The sequence below is a fragment of the Spea bombifrons genome, chromosome 5, assembly GCF_027358695.1.
Source record: "Spea bombifrons isolate aSpeBom1 chromosome 5, aSpeBom1.2.pri, whole genome shotgun sequence".
Lineage (NCBI taxonomy): Eukaryota > Metazoa > Chordata > Amphibia > Anura > Pelobatidae > Spea > Spea bombifrons.
Genome location: NC_071091.1, coordinates 34935631 through 34958700, shown reverse-complemented (window position 1 = coordinate 34958700; position 23070 = coordinate 34935631). Strand labels below are relative to the sequence as shown.

The 23070-nt window shown below is 40.1% G+C and overlaps 1 protein-coding gene across 2 annotated transcripts in view; it reads left to right on the top strand.

Annotated features, from left to right (window-relative positions):
- The window catches only part of LARS2 (leucyl-tRNA synthetase 2, mitochondrial), a 56926-nt gene extending 52493 nt beyond the window's left edge, over positions 1-4433 (top strand). The window contains exons 19-23 of one of the 2 annotated variants that reach the window (XM_053467007.1): positions 1752-1863; positions 2413-2540; positions 3038-3272; positions 3698-4071; positions 4125-4433. In XM_053467007.1, the coding sequence (XP_053322982.1) occupies positions 1752-1863; positions 2413-2540; positions 3038-3217 (420 nt within the window). In that variant the 3' untranslated portion in view covers positions 3218-3272; positions 3698-4071; positions 4125-4433. Of the gene's footprint in view, positions 1-1751; positions 1864-2412; positions 2541-3037; positions 3273-3697 lie in introns of both variants that reach the window. The other variant, XM_053467006.1, reaches the window with a different exon arrangement.
- Positions 4434-23070: the final 18637 nt, after the last annotated feature.

The window sequence follows — 23070 nt, the reverse complement described above, 5'->3', positions numbered from 1 at the left end:
GCAGGGGGCTTTTTTGCATGTTTGTGATGAATTTAATACAAATATTCATGGCATTGACCTTGAAATGTGCCTTGATGATGCTGAAGGTGTCTTCAGAAAAGGGAAGGGTTGTACTGGAAAAGCAGTGTGCTTTGCATTTTTCATTGGCCTTCATGACCACAAAGGGTTATATGGGATGGGGAGGGGGCTGACAAGGAAGCTTGGTGGCAATTGCCCCTTGGGCTGTTTGGGTTTAAATGTTTTGGGCCTCTGCATGTAATCCTTATTACCATATTTCATTGTGAAGATTACTTTGTAAGCGTTTTGTCCCTTTGAGAAAGATCATTAGCAAGCTTAAAAGACTAAGAATATAATGTAATACTTATCACTCATTCTCCCTTACCTTACTTGTCTTCGACGTTCTCTGGAAAACCTTTGCTGTGAAGATTAAACACATTTTGGTGTAATAGTGCTTCTTTAGTACCATCAATTTTTATTACTTCAAAAATGGTTGGGGTTTTTATTATTATTATTTTTTTTCTCTCCCAAGGAAGACGTATTTCGTTTCCAAGAGTAAATGGTTTATCCTCTTTCTATTATGGTCATAGCGCCCCCTTGTGTATTTGTTGTTGTGTTGCCATTAATGTCTTGAATTCCCAATGATCCACACATACCAAACAATTCATTTTTCTATAATGTAGTAATAAGGCAATTAAAATAGTATTTTTGATGGTATGTGCCGCGGAAACGTGTTTCAGACACCTGGATGTTTATAATAAAGCTGCCTTCCAGCTTGCATTAGTTAAATCAGACAATTTAACTGAAAGGGGTATTATAACTTTTAGCATAACTAAATTAATTCTTTGGACTAACTGGAAAATGTTTTATATTTTGTAATCCGGTTAAGGTTTGTGTTCAAATTTAGTTAATTTTTGAACGTTTTAACCCATGGAGGCTTACATATTTGTCTAAATAATCTAATCCGTTTGGGAGATAATTTTATGGATAGAAATAATCATTCAGGTCTAGGGTGACCACATATCCTGGAATTAGTGAATTTGTACTGGATCCCAGTGATCTTCTTTTCTGTTAATGTACCGTAGTATAGGTTTTGTGTGAAGATGTGTAGTTCTATGTCAAGCTACCAGATGAGATCCTTCAGCTCTGCTAATAAAGGGCCAGCAAGAAGCTCTGTTGTAATAGAAGCATTGTCTCTGTGGGCTGCCTGGAATATTAGATAAGATGATAATGCCACTTTAGTGCATGTTTTCCTAGCTGCTGACTACTAAATACAGATACAGAAGACAGATCCAAAGTTACAGTTATGGATAACTTACCATGCTCAGCACAATCTCAAGTAGCATCATCCTCCATATATGAAACTCATATGCAGCATGCAGGACATGCAGCAAGCCTGAGGCTATAATTGACAAAGTTTGAATGAACTTTGTTTGTATTTTGGTATAACCGCGTTCCCCGTTCTGTATTATACCTGCTGAAGTAGTGTCAGTGTGACACATTTCAGAAGGCGTATGTCACAAACAGTGTTGATTAGATCCTGAAACGGCTCAGGCATCCATCTGCCTTCACATTGTGAGTAGATTATTGGAAGATATTTTTCTAGGTATTAACATAATATTTAGCTTTCCATTTATTACCGGAGAAGCGGAAAGCTGTGTATTGGAAACCCCTCCCGGAGTCTAATCACTGAAATGCTAGGAGCTACGATTTATAGTAACTTCAATTTTTTGTTCGTCATTTATTTTTTTTAGCAATCAAGCTCACGGGTTATTCAGCACAGCTCTGAGTATGAAGATGCCTTAGCAAGTCTCTGTATTATGATTGCTCCCATGGCCCCACACCTTGCATCAGAGTTATGGAATGGTATGTAACTGAGTATTCTATTAATATAACTTCATTTTAATGTACACACACACACTCCCGACCTCATTGATTTATCCATTTTGACTTTTCTAAAATACAAGAGAGCCTTGTTCTTCATTAACCTTTTTTTGGAACCCCTATAACCCTCCACTATCCTTTTATGGTTTACATCCTATCCTAACTATCCTTGTTATGAAGCAAGATTTAAAACGCTTCGAACTGAACACACTTGTCAAGAAGGCAAAGTCAGGCTCACGTCTTGTTCATGTTCGCTTGCTATACTATTCATTATGAGGGTCATGTTCACTTGCTATACTATTCATTATGGGGGTCATGTTCACTTACTATACTATTCATTATGAGGGTCAACTCTGTTGAGTGAACAGTTATTACATCACGTCTTAACATCACACATAGATTTTATGCTCTGTAGGTTTATGTAAAGTTCACACACCCTCTTTAATTCTTGTTGTGCTGACAGCCTGAAATTCTTCTTCGCTTTGAATGATTTTTTTTTCTTATGTTTTATTTTTCTGTTTACATCTTCAGGCATAGCCCATGTGCAGCATAAGCTGTGTACACAGTACAACTGGGACGCAGACGTCCTTCTTCAGAAATGGCCATCAGTTGACCCAGAATACTTTCGCCAACCAGACACTGTGGAGGTATCCGTACTGGTAAGAGCTCAAACGTGACTGTACCTAAATAGTTAAAGCAATGACAAAGCAACTCTTTTATTTAGTTGATAAATGTCAGTTTTATGTATCATTTGTTTAGGTTTTATATACTTGCATGTGTTTTATTGAAGGATAATTTAAAAAAGCATGTTTTTTACCATTGGTTTTATGAAATTGGACATTGGTGTTATAGCAAATAGATATCAAGTAAAATACTTTTATTATCTTGTGTGGATGCCCTCCATCATTACTGCAGTAATAAGCACTTTAAGCAAACAGAATAATAGACAACATTGTACAGCGCTGCAGAATATGACTACACTATATAAAACAATAATTACAATAATGTCTATTTTGTTTTTGTACTATTGGCTTATTCAGAAAGACATTTTTAAAAATACATGAACCAAATTGCAATATTTAAAAATAATTGATTTTGAATAATTGACATGTTTGAATAATTGACATGTTAACAAATCTTGTGACCCATTCCACAGGTAAACAATAAATCCTGCGGTAGGGTTGGTGTGCCCTTTGGTGACTCTCGGGATTTGGAGAAGGTGCAAGATCTAGTGCTTCAGAGTTCCCTGGGAGCGACACACCTACATGGACGCAACATAAAAAAAGTTTTCCTCTCTCCAAGGACAGCCCTCATCAATTTCCTTGTAGAAGAGTAAAAACCGAGAACAAGCAGAGCTGTAGACATATCGATTCACCTATATCCAGATACTGGTTACATATCCAGAAACTGGATAGCTTGTAAAAATAACTATCTGGTCTAATGTTTTAAACTGTTAGGAAATCCTTTGCATTTTGGGCAGCTAATGAAATACTTGAAAATATAGAGAAGACAGATAGAGACATTTATAGTGTTATATTCACACTTAACTGGACGATATATATATATATATATTTGTTGCCACTGGGGATGTTAACAGGCCTTTATTGAACAAGTCACTGTGAATGGTTACTGATGTGTGCGAAAAAAGTTTTTCTAGCTCCACTATTTTTATTTTATTATGACAGCTGTGTTATATTAATGAATTTCTAATTTTTAGCATTATTAAATTATTGTTGAAATAGATAAGTCATTATGAAGATGAATAGCTACCAAAGTCACATTTTCCTTGAATACAGTATATTGTTTAGTGCCTCAGAACACTTTGCTGCAGCACACAAGCCGTTTAAGTGGATGGAATATTACATCTGACCTGGAAATCCTGTAGCTGATGTTATATGTCTGAAAGAACCAACTTGTACACTATCTAGTGAATTTAATACGGCCTATATGCATTTGTGGTTTGTTCTGACCAATTGTTTTGCAATCCAAAGAGAACAGCCACAAAGTAAATCCAAGCCAGAGGACAGGTATTGATATATCAAAAGTTTCAAAATGTATTTCTTGTGACATGTAGACAGTCATGTTCAGACCAAGCCTATGAAATAAATGTATTTTCATAAGTATATTTCTTACTTGCATTAGTATGCGTATGTGCTGGATACATATATTAGGATTTAATCATTAACTTTGGTTAACTTTGTGGTTGTATTTGAAATGAAGTGTGTTATATATTGTTAAAACAGTGAGATCTCTTCATGTATCTGTGTAATATGCAGGACTAACTCAGCCTGCCTCCCAAGAAACTATCTACAGTTAGCCTTTTTATACTTTGTAGTAAGGTTGGACAATGGAAATGTGAACAAATTCCTTTGTGTGTCTCCTTTTTAATAGAACATTTAAGATGGACTATTGGGTTTTGGTTTCTATTCAGTGTATGTATAATGTAAAATAAGTTACTTTCAGTGAATCACTTTATGTATGTCTCCTTAAATGTATTACTTGCGCTATTATTTGTTAAGATTATTTATGTAAAATACACTCATTTTACAGGACTTCCATGATCTTGTTTGTTTGTAATATCTTAGCAAATACAAAAATAGATATATAATGTGAAAGTAAGTTAAGAGATAGAGAAGAGAAAATTGAGGAAGCAGTAAAAAAATGCCTAGCTTGTTTTTGCTCCCATATGTTTCAGCTGGCACAAAAGCTACTGGATCATATGAGCTGTAATATTTTATTAATATTACATTACATTACTACAATTACATTTATTAATAGAGAAACAGAAGAGTGTGCACTGCTATTACAATAGGGGCACAGCTCTGGCTTATAATGTACCTTTATGATGATACCTGTGAACTCTCCAGGTTTGTTCTAGAGTCTCTAGGTGAAGCCATGCTTCTCCTGGTCAACTTCTTTCTCTGGCCAGAGAAATAGTGTGGTTAACATGCTGAACAACAAATAATCATTTTATCCTCAAATTTATGTTATCCATGCAGGGCGAATTAGTAATCTAAACTCCACGCTAGTAGGTGGTTACGAAGGTGGACACCATTTTGTTGCTTGGGTGATTGTTGTGAGATTGAAGAGAATAATGCTGTTAAACCACTGATTTTATAAAATACCTTGGTAATAATTGATGGTAGCAGGATATTGCAAATCGTTGTAAGAGTGTGGCTTATTGTTTTTTGTTTTTTTGTAATTGTGCTACCTTATACATGGCCGCATATACAAAATGTGTTAAAATTTTTGAACTAGTTTATTTTTTCTTTTGGAATAATATAATTTAAAAACATATATATAAAGCATAAAAAATATTTAAGGGATTGTTCAATGATATTTCTTAAGTGTAAAATATGCCAAAGCATCTCTTCTGAAACATGTTTGTATAGTAAAGATGAAACGTGCATCTGTGAATGATATGCAGGTATACGCTCTAGTTTGTAAGTAAAAATGAAGTACTTGTGTATAATGCACAGCTATAACTCCAGCTTCACAGGTTATTTGTATCTCAAACATACACACATTTACATGTACTCACAATGACATATACGGACACTTTATACATGTACGTGCACCCATTCAAACTCTCTCCATGCTGCACACACCCATCTAAGTTTAAGACCCAGCAGGAGGCTCATGCCTTGTGATCCGGCAGCTGGTGAAGGGTCTCTTCTCCTGCTTCCTCTCATTCATGCTGTCTGATCAGAAAATTGCATAATATCCTTTCACTCAAAATCTGCATGCTGGGACTAAAGGGATGCCATTGGAGATCGTGGTGATCATGGTCGCAAGCAAAGCCCTCTACGTTGGCATTCCCCCAGTCCCACCATGCTGATTGAGCTGCGCAATATGATGTGACTTCCTGGCGCTCAAACGCAGGCAGCGTGTGAGGCATTGCAACTGCGGTTTACAGGTACGTTTTTTATTTTATTTATTCTATTCGGGTATTACTCCTGAACAATGAGTTAATTGTGCCTATTATTCACACTGGGGATCTTTCTCATCATTATGAAGCCCTTGTAGAAGAATATTCGAACTCGAAATTTGTTTTTGTCTTTTATGAAGAGTCAACCAATGTCCAATATCGGGATTGTGAACTATTCTTGTCTGATTAATAAAATTCTGAATTAAAATATTTTCCAAACAAAGTATACCACTATTTAGCCATTTAGTTAGCTCTATATCCCTTATGTAGAGATGGATAGCCTCTATGGGAGTAGAGGGTAGTAAAAACGTATTTATTTTTGCTTTCCGTTTAAATCTATCCACCGTTTTAACTGTATCGTAAATTATAGGGTTCCGTTAAATTCCTTTACCCGGCGTAAATCGACCCAAAATAAAGGAGACAACTCGGTCCTCCCAATGAGTGCTCTCTCAATTTGTATCCACCTTGGTAGATTATTTGATCTTTTGTCCCAAGATAAATAGTGTGTTAACATTGTAGCTTCATGAAGATTATTATTATGCCAAATAAAATGATCAATAGTTTGTTGGAACTGCTTTGAAATATGAGGGTGTACCCTCAGAGGGATTGTTCAAAAAAATATATAACATTTTTGGAAGAAAATATCCATTCATGAGATTTATACGGCCAAGCCATGAGACTTCAAGATTTTTCCATCCAGTAAATTGAAGTTTTGTTTCTTCCAATAGTATTTTTATAATTATGATTAACAAGAGAAGATAGATCTTTTATACAGTCCATGATTTGGTAATCCCAATCTAGTCTGTACAAAGACCCAAGCTCATTTTTTTTCTCCTTGTGTAAGAGAAGTTGTGATTACTTAAAATTAATCCATAATGATCGATCAATCTAGAATAGAATAGAAGAAGAGGGGTTCGTCATGGACAATAGCACATCATCCACATAAAGAGAGATTTTATATAAATCAGAATTAATTTCCACACCAGAAATATCCGGTGACTGTCTTATTGCTTCTGCTAGAGGTTCTATGCTGAGTACATATAACAGTGGGGCTAATGGGCAGCCTTGTCGTGTTCCATTATTTATAAGGAACCAATCAGAATCCAGCATGTGTCCGACCATTTTAGCCGTTGGATTAGAATAAAGAATCACTACATGGTCTTTAAATGAACCCTCAATACCAAAGTTTACTAATACTTCCTCTAAGTATCTCTAATTTACTCGGTCAAACGCTTTTTCGGCGTCAAGCACCATTAAGGCAGATTTAGTTTGATATTAACATTGTGTATGAGTTTTAAGATTTTACCAGTGTTGTCTGTTGCACTTCTACCCTCTACAAAGCCCGTCTGATCTTTGTGACTAATATGAGGAATAACTTGCTTTAATCTATGCGCAAGGATTTTCGAATATATTTTAATGTCTAAATTTATTGATATAGGTCTATAATTGAGGGTTGAGCTTTGGTCTTTGCTTTCTTTAAAAATTGGAGTAATTGTGACTTGTAATAATTCTAAAGGTAGCTGGTCTGTTAATGAAAATGAAGTAAATAATCTCATTAATTGCTATGAGCATATGTCGCTTTAGATACAGATCACAAATGCATCCAGTTAAATTTTACTTTGCAAGATAGCAATCATCTGTAATATGAGGTGTGTTTTTTAAATCTCAACATAAAAGTTCACCTTCTATTTTATCTATTAATGTAGTGATATCTACTGCACAGCTCTTGATACTGTAAATTAAAGGATTTTTTACCACAAATACTCCCTTCTCTACAATGCTTTCAAAGGCTGTAAAAAAGAGAAGTGCGCTGCTAATACACAACAGAAACTGTGCCAGGCAGCCAGTTTATGTTGAAATCTTTTATATAAGGCTCTTTTGACAGGAGCAAAACTAAAAATCCATGTTACATAACAGCTTGTGTTTTCCTGACACTTTGTGATTGTCATTACTGGAAATCAATTTGATCTAATTTCCAAACCCATGCACTTCTACAATACATGAACTGGCATGTTACTGCCATACCTCTACCCCCCCCTTAAATGTTGCATGACATGGGTCACATCTGGCTACAGTAGAACAGATAAACAGGTAATACATTGGAATTACATGAACCTGCAGTAGTAAAGAGAGTGGTGTAAAGGTGGCCCCCTCCTGGTTATACCGCCAGGTCGGTGCTTTGAGTCGCTTTTCCTCAGGCTCAACACACTAAGTCTAAGCGGCAGCATGTAACCTAGTTTGCCAGTGCTCATACATAGCGTGTAAGGACTGAGATGGAGCAGGAGAACCTTCACCAGTGTGTGAGGACCTTAAGAGAGCAGAAGAGTTGTCTCCAGCCTACCCCCTCCTGAGCCAGTAAAGGTTGTGTAAGTATAAACAGGTATAAGTATGTGCAATTATATTACTGTATGCGTGTGTTAGTGTGTGTGTGTGTAAGTATATTAGTTCATGTGTGTAAGTATGTTAGTTCATGTGTGTAAGGATGTGTTAGTGTGTGAAAATATTTTAGTATGTTTAAGTACATATACCAACATACTTACACACATACTAACGTGTATAAGTATGTTACTGCCTTTCCAGCACAGCCTTAACCCTCTTGGGCATGGAGTTGTGCGACCGCACAGGGCGCCATGGTAGCAGGGGCGCCTGCCCGGGACTTAACTGCCCGGGACTGAAATGCCGGCACTGCGGCAGAGCGAGAAGACGGATGCCTTCCGCTCTCACCGCAGGACTCCGGCAACAAGGTAAGTGTGTGTGTGGGGGGGTATAGTTTGAAGGGGCAGAGGGGGGGTATAGTTTGAAGGGGCAGAGGGGGGGTGTAGTTTGAAGGGGCAGAGGGGAGGGGTAGTTTGAAGGGGCAGAGAGTGGGGGTAGTGAGGGGGGGCGCCATAGGAGTAGTCCGCTTCCCCACCTTCTGTTTGAGGATACCCCACAGATGCTCAATAGGGTTTAGGTCTGGAGACATGCTTGGCCAGTCCATCACCTTTGCCCTCAGCTTCTTTCCTCGGAATCGCTTCCTAAGCATAAACAGTGTTGCTGACATGCCTTGATATCGAGGCATGTAGCAACACAAGCCCCTACCCCGATCTATCCAGACCCTCTTGAGAACTTTCGAGCTCCTCATACAGGTTGAATGCATTCAACCATGCAAGGTCAATGGAGCCCAGCCGACTAATCAGTGTGATTAGTAAAAAAATTAAGAGGCCGCTCTCGGCAAGACTCTGACCGACACACAATGGGACGGGGTCTGTGCATTGGCGCATAAATACTCAATAGCGACCAGCATGCAGGAGACAGCCTATAAATTGTTGGCGATGTGGTATAGGACCCCTGTGTCACTTGACAGGCTCTTCCCCGGCAGCAATCCTTCCTGCTGGAGATGTGGCTCGGAACCCGGCACTTACCTGCACCTTTGGTGGGGTTGCAGCAGTCTCAAACCATTCTGGCAAGGTGTGTTCCGAGGTTCGGGGGAAGTGATGGGTCGGTTGATTCCGCTTTCCCCGGGCCTTGCTCTTCTTCTGCATGGTGGACCCTCACGGACCCTGGTTAAAACCACGGTATTACGCCATCTTCTCAATGCGGCCCGCAGCTTGATACCATTATTCTGGAAACGCTCGGAGGCCCCTTCCCTGCGCCTTTGGGTGTCTCTTTTTTCTCCCAGCAACGTATTGGATCTAGTCCCACCACTTAATGAATCGCAGTGCTCCACAGAACATGTACCTAACGGATGGGCTCACTTTGTACCACATTGGGCTTGTATGTACTGCTTCACTCTGCATTCATTGGGCCACTTGCGCACCATGCGGATTCATGGTCCGCAGCATCCTTATGTTGCGACTATACCTGTTCCTAATGACTCTGTTACATTGTGACTGAATGTGGTGTACCGAATTGTTTTGTTACGAGTTTTGTTGTTCCAGCAGTGTACTGGAACTAGTTCTCTCAACTAATGACAAGCAGTGTTCCACAGAATGTTCCACTTTCATTTTATTGTTGCACCTGTAACTAATGGTTGGGCTCGTTTCGTCCCACATTGGGCTTGTGTGATCTGCACCATTCTGTATTAATTGGGGCACTTGGACCCCATGCAGACTCACGGCCTGCGACATCTTCATGTTATGACTCTAGCTGTATCTATTGCTTATGTTACATTGTGGCTGAATGTAGTGCACCGAAGTGTATTGTGGCGACGCCATGCGTGCCACGGTGCATTGCAGACCGTCACATCTTCATGACATGATCACATCTATGATCAATGGTCGTGCCCGCCTTCTGTCACACAACAGCTGTATGTATCATACCGTATTATATCATGCTGGATCACTCACTCTGATGTTGCTGTCCCTCTCCCCCCTTTTCTGTTTTTGTACCCCTCTTCTTTTGTTATATTAAAACAATAAAAATTGATTTACCTAAAAAAATTAAAAAAATTGGTAACATGTAAAAATCATTCCCCACTGTCACCAAAAAGTGCATATATATATATATATATATATATATATATATATATATATATATATATATATATATATATATATATATATATATATGTTTTTTATGAGCAAGTCCTACAATTCACACTATATATCTTCACAAAAATTCCTGCATGGAAAGAGTTAAAATATTGGCATTATAAATGCCCATAGGGTGCCTAGTTTTAAAAAAAAATGTATGATTTGATGTAATCATACATTTGATGTAATATTTGGGACAAAGATTTCCCAAATATGGGATGTGGGCACAGACTGACCAGATGTCTAAATGGCAAAAAAATACACTTCTCAGAAAGGTGGCCTTTTACCTCCCAAATAACCCAACAAACCCATACATGTGGGGTATCTCTGCACTCAGGAGATGGTTTTGAACACATATTGGGGTGTTGTTTGCCAGTAACATATACCAGGTGAGATAAATTTATACCTGGAGTACAACGTGTGTGAAGAAAATACATTTTTTTACTACCATGAACTCTGACAAAGGCTGATGGTAGAACTAGTGCATGGAAATGGTTAAAATACCAGCATTTGAAATACCTTGGGGTGTATAGTTTTTAAAAATATATGGTTTGATGGGGTAAATTGCATTGGCCGGCTTCAAAGATACCCGAAATGGCATATGGGGCAGAATGACCAGCTTTGGGGAAAAAATGGTTTTGAAATAGCAAAACGCTACTGGTACTTATTGTCCCATAACGTGCAGTAAAAAAACAAGAAAACATAAAAACATTGGGTATTTCAAAACTCAGGACAAATAGTAAAATCTATTTGGCAGGTTTTTTCGATTATATTTTGCAGATGAGTAAAAGATTTTTTTATCTTTTTTTTATAGTATATGAGATGATATGATAAAAATAATGGCATCCAAAGAAAGCCCTGTTTGTCCTGGAAAAAAAACCAATACATAATATGTATGGGTGCACAAAATGAGAAAGAAGAAAATTACAGCTAAACAGCTACACTGAAAAATGTTAAAAGAGCCATTGTCCCAAAATGTACTACGAGTAAGAAACAGTCTTGTTATTATGGGGTTAAAAGGGTACAAACGCTTAATCCTTTTTCCTTAAGTGGCCCCAATGCAGGTCTAATCTGGGGCTACGCTATGGATGTACTGGTGTGGGGTAGAGCCCTGCGCAGGACTGTTTTTTTAATCCCGCTCCCGCTGATTTTTTTGCCCGCTCCCGCAATGTGGGTGTTCCGCTCCCGCCACATTTGTGGCCAATCAAGCCCACCTCCTTATCTGAACTACAGATTTCCTGCGCAGTCCTGCAAGGCTGCCCTCGAGTTGCTCCCTCACAGCGGCTCTTCTCTTGCTCCGCCCAGGAACAAGGCGGAGTCATGGGAAGTGACGTCACATCACGTGACTCCATTTTGTTCCTGGGCGGAGCGAGAGAGAAGACACTGTAAGGGAGCAGCGATAAAGCAGCCTTGCGAGACTGCGCAGGATTACCGGGACCCGCAGGTACAGTGCCTCACCGCCCGCTCCCGTCCGCAACCCCAGCAAGACCGCCCGCGCCGCAAGTTCACTGCCTCCCAATGCAGTCCTCTAGTGTGGGGTTACACCATGCTCTTTATGTTCACTGCCTCAGTGACAGCACTGAGCACACTTGGATGGACCCTTCCCTGCACTTTTTATTTTTCCACATCTGGCTTGGCCTTTCAGCTGGAAGGTGTTTGTAATCTTTTTAATTCATTTTTTGGTGAGGTGGGAGGATGCTCCTGTCTCCTCTTGTAGACTCCAGTGAGAAATACTGCTGCCCCAGAAGATAAAGATTTGGGGATCTGATGATCCACTGTGGCTCTAAATGGACACCTTTTTTTGAAACGGTTCCCATTCTTCATTTAGTAATGAAGCACTGCACCTCAGACTTCAAATCAAACAAAATACCAATTTCAGTTTTTGATATATTCTATGGTACTTTGCGTGACAAACTACGCCTTGTATACACATCAGTCACAAACAAAAGGGATAGTGTTTAAAAGAAATGCAGTGTAATAAACATGGCACGCAAAAGACTAGTCAAGAGCAGCAGTGGAAGGGGAGAAAGAACAAAGAAACCTGTAACTGTCTGTCATCAATTAAGTGTAACAACCACTGCCTTCGGACCAGTCAGAGTTAGAAGAAGACCTCAGTTATTTATATGACCCTCCAATTTTACAGTTTTTCTAGTTAAGGTGACCTGGCTTCGGTTTCATCATGTAAATGCAATATACCCATATAGAATACCTACATGGTTTCATGAAATTGAAATAAAAAGGAAATGAATAAAATGACACGTTTTTTTCTCAATCTGATGAAACAGACACTGGTAAAAGGGCATGATGGGAGATTCACATGCAAAGCGAAGCAGTGATGCATTCAAACCATGATCCTCTGGCATGACCCAGATGGGAAAATTAACCGCTGAGGAAACAAAGAGAGAGGACCAATGTTGCAATACAATGAATATTCTAGAAACCGAGGATGTGCAAAAGTCAACAGGAAATAGTTAATTTCCCTGAGTCTGTGATCCAAGCAGGCGGATAAAGAAGGATTGTCTCCTTAGTCTCTAATAATAACACTGAGCTAAAATCAGCTGCCAGTCTCCCTTATGACATTTTATGTGTGTGAAAGAGTATAACAGCCAGGAATAGCCCAATTTACTATTACAGAAAAATACATTTTGTGGCTTCCTTGTAAACCTTGGGAAATTATTTCATTGTTGTTTACAATAATTGAATGTTAAACATAAACGACAACAGGTTAACAAAAGTGTAGGGTTGCCTTTGTAATAGTAGAATCAAAATAATCAGAAACTTTTATTTTTGTTAAATTTCAGAACATAGTTCCTTTTTCCTCTTATTATTGTTATTTTGTAAAATAAGTTGAGATAAAGAGAAATAAAGCGTTAAGTTTAAAAGTTGACGCTCCACCTACACTGCTGAATTTAACACGTTTATAACCAGATGCAACATTAGAAACATAATTTCTAGTCCTGATGAATGCTTAAGCCTTTCTCTGAAATAATGAAAATATTTGCTCTTTGATAACTTTTCCCAGGGACACTTGTAATGTGACACAAGAGCAGCAGCGACATGCTGTTGCCATAGAAACTAAAATATCTTCTTAACTTTTTTTGTATTGTTATTATGTGATGATTAAACCTTAATAGGAAAGAACAAAATGGGAGCTCTGCTAAGGTTTATTTGATTAGTAAGTCGTTTACAGAAGCTCCCCCTGTTATATCTCAGCGCTCAACGGTAAGGACAGTGATCAGAGGGAACAGTTAGAAAGTTAGTCCGAGGGCTGCATTGAACTTAAATACTAAAATGCTTGAGGGTAATACATAGTTGTTGCAAGTGCTATAGATCCACCACCTACATTGTCACTGGCAGCATAATGATGGGTATAAATGAAATTAGCATGTCTGCATGTGTTGGATATGCACATTTTCACATATGTACTTTTGGGTGTGACTCTCTGATTACAGAAAATGTTGTTGTGAAATTTGAACGGACATCTGATAGATCATAAGACCACAAGAACACTGCCCTGTTCTTCTTTCTTCTCCGGAGCAGTTACAGCCTGTCCTGGGATGGGTGTTCAGTGTCACTGAATGGCTCTCTATCGATCAGTGTATGGCAGTGTATTGACGTCCCAGGGAGGGGCCAGACATTGCCCCTGATGACGATCTCGGTGTTACTGATTGCTTCAACATCAAGGCATTACAGCAACACCATTTGGATGCAGAAAGCGAACATAGCCATGACGGTCCTGGCACGTCAATTGTCACTAACTGTATGTTAGTGCATGACGTGCCCAGACCGTCAATCGTCATCAAGGGGTTAATGTCATTGTCTAGTTGAATCCTGTTAATTTTAATGTCACAACTGCAAATGTTTCCCTATTTTCGTGCTTGCATTGTTTTTGTGGACCCCCCTTGTCTAAGTAGTTACTAAATAGTTACTATTTAGTTATGACGGACCAACTTCAGTTTATTTTTTGATATTGGCCAAGCTGCTTCTGCATTATGCATTTTTCCATTAACAATACTTTAAGCAGAGCCAAGTTAGCCCTATTTAAGAATCTGACCCTTCAAAAAAATTAATAGGATCAGTCAAGCTCAGAGATTTTAGAATATCTAAATGCATGTATTAAAGCTACCTATTGCTCGTGCCTTTTCTTGTAATTCCTACAGGGGATCCTTTTCTGTAGCACAGTGGAGGCTGCCTATAGGTTCCTAAGCCCTACAGCAGCCATTTCTCCCCCTCCCAGAGTAAGTCTTATATGTTTAACTGTACCTTGAATTTACAGTTAAACACAAAGGCTTCCTTGTGAAGCAAGAAGTAACTGCTGATCGGTTATCATAGGTTTGTAAAGAAAAAAAAAAAAAAGTAAAGGTATGGTCCATGGAAAGGCAACATATTATGGCTGCTTGCTACCATAGTAACATAAGCAGAAAAAAAGTTAGTGACAATATGCTGTCAGCTGAGAGATAAGATCTGCTACCATGCTGTATAAAAAAATGGCTGATCTAATTATAGCGAAACTATTAATATTAGCCCAGCCTCCCATGTGACCCCCCAGAACTCATTACCTCTCTTTCATCTCACCTGATCGTCCAAATGCTATGAGAACTAGAGGGAAAAAAAATAATAATAAGGAAGGATACAACCATCTATATTTTTTTAATCACCAGTTTATTTAGTGTAATGGACTGAAAATGTAATAATTGGAAAAAGTGACAAATCCTGTTTAAGATTATTTTGTGAGGCAAATGTACACATTTTAAAAAATATATATGAATTGAACTTGGTTGATATTACCTTGACATTCAGATATACAGTAATGGTGTAATATTGTTGTAATAATGGTGTGATTATCAAAAAAGAATTTTTATGAGACAGTATATAAAAAATATGAGTGAAGGTTGGAGAACAATGCATTAACTAAATTCATGATGGGCACACCATGGTAATGGCCTTGGCAATGGGTTGATACTATAGCCTTTATCAGATTAGAGAGAAGAATCTCTTACATTTATTCAGTTGCCATTCAGTGACAACATCCCTCGGAAATGCTGGAACTAGTTTATTCTGTTTTTAGAACGTATTCAAATAAACATTTTATTTCAGGAAGTCCAGAAAAAGATTTGGGGTTTGGCATCAAGCCTTTCGAAAAAAATATGGAATGTGTGGGAAATAAGCCAATAAGTTTGAGAGAGGGAACATGTGGCTAAAAGGTTTGGGGAAGATCGACCCAAAACATTTACTTTTGCCCAGAGATGAAACAAACAGACATTGGTGTGACACTTCTGGTGTTAATGGCAGAGTATGGCCAAAAATAAAATTAAGGCTCTGCTAAAATAGCAGAATGGATGTATTACTGGAAACAATAGCATAACACTGTGCACATGTTATGTTAACAGTACCATCTAGTACCATCCATTCTGTCATTTTTGGTACAGGATTGTCCCTTTATTTTAAATTATTATGGAACAGAAGGCTTTTCCCCACCCTCCACATATTCCAATACTACTACTACTACAGTTATCCCAACAGTATCATCAGGGGATGTCTAAGGAGAAATTCGAAATCCCCTGATGATAGGGATATCTACAGTGAAAAGTGCGTAGGGTTAAATTACATTAGATTCAGTCAGCACTACAAGATTTCTGTGGAAAAAGCTTTCTAGCTTGTCTGGTGGATGTAGATGAGTGTTTAATCATACCTGGTATTACATAAAACATATATAAATACAAAACCTTATCATAGATCATAAAATAAGTCATCTTTGGTATTTACTTTGTTAACGTGCGTAAAAATGGACAGTCAAGGTTGGCAGCGGGGTGAACTAGAAGGTTAGTGATGCTAAAAATAACAATTTGGGTAATCCACTGCCATCAAACCAACCAGACTGCTCTGCTTCCAAATTGCTATATAAACCTCAAACAATCAATTCCTTTACCATTATGGAGACAATAATTAATTATAAAATGAATCACACCATCAGGTAGCTTATATTAAGAGAAATGTTTTGGAATTTAACGGGTCTATTTTTGCATTCTCTGCTCACATTTATTAGTTTTGCCAAATATATTAAATGGCATCATGGGTAATTTATGAAAATATTTATAGGAGCATGTTGCTTCTATACTGGGGTTATCAGTACATTGTTGGCAATTTAGTCATTAAGTTGAAGGATATGAAATGCTGGAAACAACACAAGTGTTACATTCTAGTTACACTGTTGATTTTGCAAAACTTAACTGCAGATGGCAGCAGAATAATGCCTCCCATAATAATCTCTTTGTTACTCAGTGGAATCTCATTTTAAAAGGTAAATACGTTCTATAGAACAATGTTGAAACACTCCTCTACCATGATCTATATTACATTACACGTATTAACTATGTTACTTTTATTAAAAGGGAATGGTCAATGTCACGTCTTTTTGCATAACTAAACTCATTTTTACAATTTGGAATGTAAAGCAGCATAATCCTTTTAGTGATAATTAAACGTTTATCTGAAGTGAAGTAGATCTGTCACATAAGATGGCCAAACTTGCATTATCTAACGAAGAGTTGGAATATTTAAAGGGGAGGTATAATCATGTTGCTCCTAAGAACATACACAAAAAAATTGGTTTGTAACACACATGTATGATTTATTTTTTTTTTGAGATTTATATTTTTTATTGAATTTTTTTCCCAGTTGAGAAGGCACAACAGTCAAATATGACAGGAACAAACTGTCGAGACATACAATGGCAGGTATGCATTATCACACTTCAGTATGAAAAAAGGAACTTAAAAAATAAAAAAACAGCATACATTAGCCACAACGTAACACACTATCATCGAGACGAACAAACCAGACATATATAATACCAATCGAGAGTAACTGTTACAAAGTACATAGTACGCTGGGAGCAGAGCACAAAGTACATTGAAAACAGAGAGGTAACGACAGTAAATTATAGGAGGAGTTCGTCACATGAACGACCTGAGAGTCCCAGATGAAGTGCCATTTGAGAGTAGACCAGGACAACAGGATGCCTGGAAGTAACAATGAAACAATAATAGATAACAAATAACGACTCTGGGAGCGAAGCGTCTCAGATACGGTGACCTAAAGACAAGGCAGATTTGTCCTCTGGAAGGGTAACAATCAGGAATCAAAAGAAATAATACAAACCTAAGGAAAATTTATGGGAGCAGCAATAACATCTGAACATCTGAACGCGGCTCGGCATCGCCCAGAATTAGACATCCTCCCAAAATGCGGAATCGCGCAGAACAAGCCATGGGGCCCAAACTTTTTCGTATTGGGCTAGCTGATGGTCATTCCTGAAAGAGAGCCGTTCCAAGACATGTATGCGATCCAAGTGTTGTCGCACAGACGAGATACAGGGTACCGCTGTCGACTTCCAATGGCGGGCAATGAGCAGCTTAATAGCAAGAAAAAAGTGTATAATTAGTTTCCTAGTGGGAGGGGGTGTGTGATCAGGAAACATGTGTAAAAGCGCAAGTTGTGGTGAAAAGGGGAGGTGTATCTCCAGGGATGATTCAAGGAAATGAAACACCTTCTTCCACACTGCCAGGATAGATGGGCACGACCACCATACATGCAGCATCGTACCCTCCGATTGACACCCCTTCCAACAAAGGGAGGAACAAGAGGGAAACATGTGTGAGAGACGTTTCGGCGTCAGATACCACCTACATGTTAGTTTCTTTTGCAGTTCAACGTGATTTGTACAATGCGTTACTCCCCTCATCGCCTCCTCAGACTCAAGCCACAGCTCAAGTGGAAATGAAGTGTTCAATTCCCGCTCCCACGCCAGCATATGAGGAAGTTTACTTTCCCATAGACCAAGAACGATAGGGTGTGAAGAAGAAATGCTAATCGGCATAGAGGGGTTTGTAGACTGAAGCAAATGTCTAATTTGTAAATATTTGTAAAAATCCCGTGGAGGAAGCGAAAACGAGGCGCATAAGTCTGAGAATGGACGCAATGAACCTTGACGGTAAATGTCGCCTAATCGGAGAGGTGAGGCAGACTCCCACGTATGTAGCTGCAGGTGCGGGATCAGCAATTCCAGGGAGCGAAGCGGGGTGGCCCTAGTGAGGTATTGTAGTGGGTGAATCTGTTTAGCAACCAGGGACCACGTCCTAAATGTACAAAGTGTGGTGGGAGGGAGGGGCGGGAGAGGAGGCATACAGCGAGGCGGGAGCCATAAAAGCTGAGACACCGAATAAGGGTGCAAGTAGGAATTTTCCAACAATACCCAATGGGGAAGGTGAGTGTGATAATGAAAAGCGGCCGCTTGTGAAAGGATCGCAGCCTTGTAGTATGCCACGATGTCCGGAGCACCCATTCCCCCCTTAAATCTGGGAGAGAAGAAGGACTGTTTAGAAATTCTGGAGCGGCCACTCAAATTAATAAAGTCATTAAGTGAGTTCTGCATGCGTGATAGGAAAGTGGCGGGGATAGCAACCGGGACTGCTCTAAAAACGTACAACAATTTCGGAAGGACCATCATCTTGACCGACGCAATTCGTCCTAGCCAAGAAAAGTCGAACGCCCGCCAACCCTGTATTGTGTTGAGTATATGCTTCCAGAGAGGAATAATATTAAATTCATTCAACTTGGAGAGGGTCTTAGATAGCTTAATCCCCAAATAAGAGAGGTAATCGCGTCGCCACTCAAAATCATACGTGGCCCGAAACGAAGTGGACAGATGAGCAGGTAGGTGTATGTGCATCGCCTGTGTTTTATGTATGTTAAGTTTGTGGTAAGAAACCGCTGAGTACTTCGTGAATTGGGCCAATAACGCAGGTAAGGAAACAGAAGGGGTCGTAATTGACGCCAGGATGTCGTCGGCAAAGAGACCAAGAATAGCGTCCTGTCCACCAGCATGTTGGAAACCATGTATCCGCGGGTCAGAACGGATAGATTGGGCCAGCGGTTCGAGAGCCAATGCGTATAGCAAAGGAGATAGCGGACAACCCTGACGCGTCCCATTAGAAATCAGAAACGGAGACGAGAGAAAGCCCGAGAAGAGGACAGAGGCAGATGGAGAAGAGTAAAGGGCCATGATGGAACGAATCAGGGAAGGTGAGAAAGCAAACTTTGTGAGAACAGAGGAAAGAAAAAGCCAATGTAGCCTGTCAAAGGCCTTTTCTGCATCAAACGAGATGAAAAGACATGGGGTCTTGTGACGCGAGGCCTCCCAGGCGAGGTCAATAAACTTGCGAGTATTATCGTTCGCTTGTCTATTGCGAACAAATCCCACTTGGTCAGAGTTAAGAAGGAGAGGAAGAATCGAGGAAAGCCTGTTTGCTAGTAACTTGGCGTATATTTTAACGTCGTTGTTTAACAGCGAGATAGGGCGAAAGTTCTCGCATCGATCTGGGGTTTTGCCGGGTTTAGGGAGTGTGACTATATGGGCACGAAGGTTTTCAGTCGGAATGCACCCCTTGGACATGAAAGATTGAAAGAGAGAGAGAAGGTGAGGACCAAGGATTGGGAAAAAAGTTTTGTAGTATAGACCCGTCAGACCGTCTGGGCCTGGTGCAGAGTTGTTTTTAAGTTGACGAGTGGCGATTTGTATTTCATCTAACTGTATGGGAGCGTCAAGACTAAGTCTCATATCATCAGTGAGAGAGGGTAAAGAAACAGAGTTTAGGTAAGCATTGATAGAGTCGGTCGTGGGTTGAGGAGTAGAAGTATCAGCAGAAAGATTATAGAGAGAGGAGTAGAAAGTAGCAAACTCATTAGCAATATGGGACGGATTATGTAAGATCGACCCCGTCGAGGAGCGAAGGTAGGAGGGACGCGCCAGGGCTGAAAAGTGTCTAAGTTTGTGGGCTAACATCGTATCTGCCTTATTTCCTTTAGAATAAAAACGTTGTCGAATTTTCAACATCATGAAAGCTGTATGTCGAGATTGAATTTCATCCAGCTTAAGCCTAATACGCCGAATCTCAGCAACATGCTGGGGAGACGGAGAGCATTTATTCAAAGTCTCGAGGTCATAGAGTTGGAGAAGCAGAGAATCTTTATCATCCTCCCTCTCTCTTTGTTTTTTGAGGTGCGAAGCCATACTAATAAATCGACCTCGAATCACAGCCTTATGGGCATTCCACAGGGTTTCAACCGAGCTCACAGAATCAACATTTTCTCGAAAAAACATATCTAAATGTGAGTGTATTTGTGAAGTAAAGGAATCATCAGAAAGAAGAGAGTCATTGAGGCGCCAGGAGCCTTTGCCTTGGAAAGGGTGTGTGACCCGGAGCGTTAAATGCAGGGGAGCGTGATCAGACCAGGTGATAGTGCCAATAGAGCAGTCCCGGACAGCTTGAAGTGTAATTTTATCAGTTAAAATGCAGTCTATTCTGGTGTAAGAATTATGTGGTGCCGAAAAGAAAGAATAGTCCCGTTCCGAGGGGTGACGAAGGCGCCAGACATCATACAATTGGAACAAGTGTAGAGAGGCGGAGAGAGAGTTGGCAAGAGATCGCACTTGCCTGCCATAGGTGCCAGTAAGGGCAGAGGAGGTGTCCAAGAGGGGGTTAAAAAATGCATTAAGATCGCCGCACAGAATTAATTGGCCTTTTTTGAGGGATTCCACTTTGGACAACAATTTCTTAAAAAAGTGTGCCTGTGAGGTGTTGGGTGCATAAAAGGAAACCAAGGTATAAGCAACAGAATTAATATCACAGTTAATAATCAGATATCTACCTTGGGGGTCTGCCGTCTTTTTAACCAACTGAAAAGAAAGGTGTTTCGAAATAAAAATGGAAACCCCCGCTTTACAGGTTTTTGCCATGGAATGAAAGTGTCGTGGGTAGTCTTTTAAAAAGAAATTAGGAGGAGAGGGTTGTTTAAAATGCGTTTCCTGTACACAAAGAACGTGAGCATGATGTTTTTTGGCCTCAGAGTGGAGTAATCTCCGTTTATGTGGAGTATTCAGGCCATTGACATTTAACGATAAAAGGTTAAGGGACGCCATATTGGTAAAGGACAGAGGGCAAGGGACATAATGCAAAAGCGAAAAAGAAAATCATCAGAGACCCCCAGGCAAGAAAATCCAGCACACAATAGGACGAGCCGTGTCCAGAACACAAGAAAAAATATAATGATGTCACGTGTGGTGTAAACGAAAGAGGATAAGACATATATGGTAGGTCAACGCTCATAGAGAAGCAAGCATTTAAAATGCAGCAATGTAATGTAAACACTCCCAGAGGAAAAAAAAAAGTAAAACAAATAAAACAAAACACAGAACCAATACGTAACTCAAAGCACAGTTGGCCCATCTAGCTTTGGGCCGTCAGGGGGGGTGAGAGCCTTTAACGTGTAGAGAAACCACACAGGGGGGTAAAGGTCGGTCTCAGGTAGAGAGACCTCCAACAGGTGATAAAAGAGCAAAGAAAATAAAAAATTTAAAGGAGCCCAATATGAAATCAATAAAGAATGTCCTGAACTTCGTGAGAATGTGTGTGTGTGTGCAAACAAGGGAGATGAGATGGAGTAAAAGAAATGTGAACTATCACAGTGCGTGCAGATATAAGGTATACAGTATGGTAGAGTAGGACAGTAAAGGAGCTGTCATGTACGTACAGAATAAGGTCAGATAATTCAAAAAGCTCAAAAGCACCCTATCAGGTAGAGACAGATGTGAAGGCGCTGGTACATAAGAAGTCGTAGGGTACATGAGGAGTGAGAGTGTCATGAGGAATGAGAATGACATGTGTAGCGGTAGGCAAACCCGGTTAGGCACTACAAGGTCAGAGACATAAACTCCTGAGGAAACCGACGAGAAGTATTAACCGGTTATATAAATCGTAGGAAGCATAAAAAGAAACAAGAAAAAACTAAAAATAAATCATCGTTCTCACCGCCACAGCACAAGAAGAGTATGCAAAAACTAGGCAAAGTCCCAAACGAAGTGTACACGGAGAAAAAGGTCCAAACGAGGAAGAGAACGAGAGTCAAACCGGTCTGGAGACGGGAAGGGACCGGCCATAGAGATCCGAAGAAGTCCACGAGCTCCAAAGGACGGTGAAGATAGCCGAGGACGCTCGGATGCAGCAAGAGCAGCCGGGATAGGAACAGATGATGGTCAGAGCGTCCTGGGTAACTGGAAGCCATAACTGGCGCAGAGGTAGGGAGTGTAGCCGGATAGTTCAGGTGTGTGTGGGAGCACGTTTGGAGTGCACCGCATCCCATTCCCGGGCAAGCCTCTTGGGGGGAGATCTGGTGGGTGGAAGCAGGTCCCTCGCCGAGGGAGACTTCGCTGGTGTATCAAGCAGACCCCAATCAGAAAGTAATTGGGAGCCCGCGACCGGTGATTTGACTAGGTGCGTAGTGCCATCTCTGTTGATGAGGAGACGAGTAGGGTATCCCCAGCGATAAGGAATTTTGTGAGCCCGTAGCGCAGCAGTAATGGTCAGAAAAGCCTTGCGTTGTTGCAGGGTATATTGAGAGAGATCCTGAAAAAACTGAAGGTCCCGGTATTGCTCCGGGAGAGCGGACTTGTGTCTCGCCTTCTGCATGAACTTTTCTTTGAGCTCGAAGAAATGAATCCGAAGGATGACATCACGTGGGGGTAATCCTTGCAGCGTTTTGGGACGTGGCAGCCTATGGATACGGTCTATTTTGACCTCCTCAGATGCGGGAAGCTCCAGCACAGAACGAAATAACGTGGTGGCATAGGTAAGTAAGTCCTCGGAGGCAACATCCTCGGGTATGCCGCGAATTCGCAAATTATTGCGG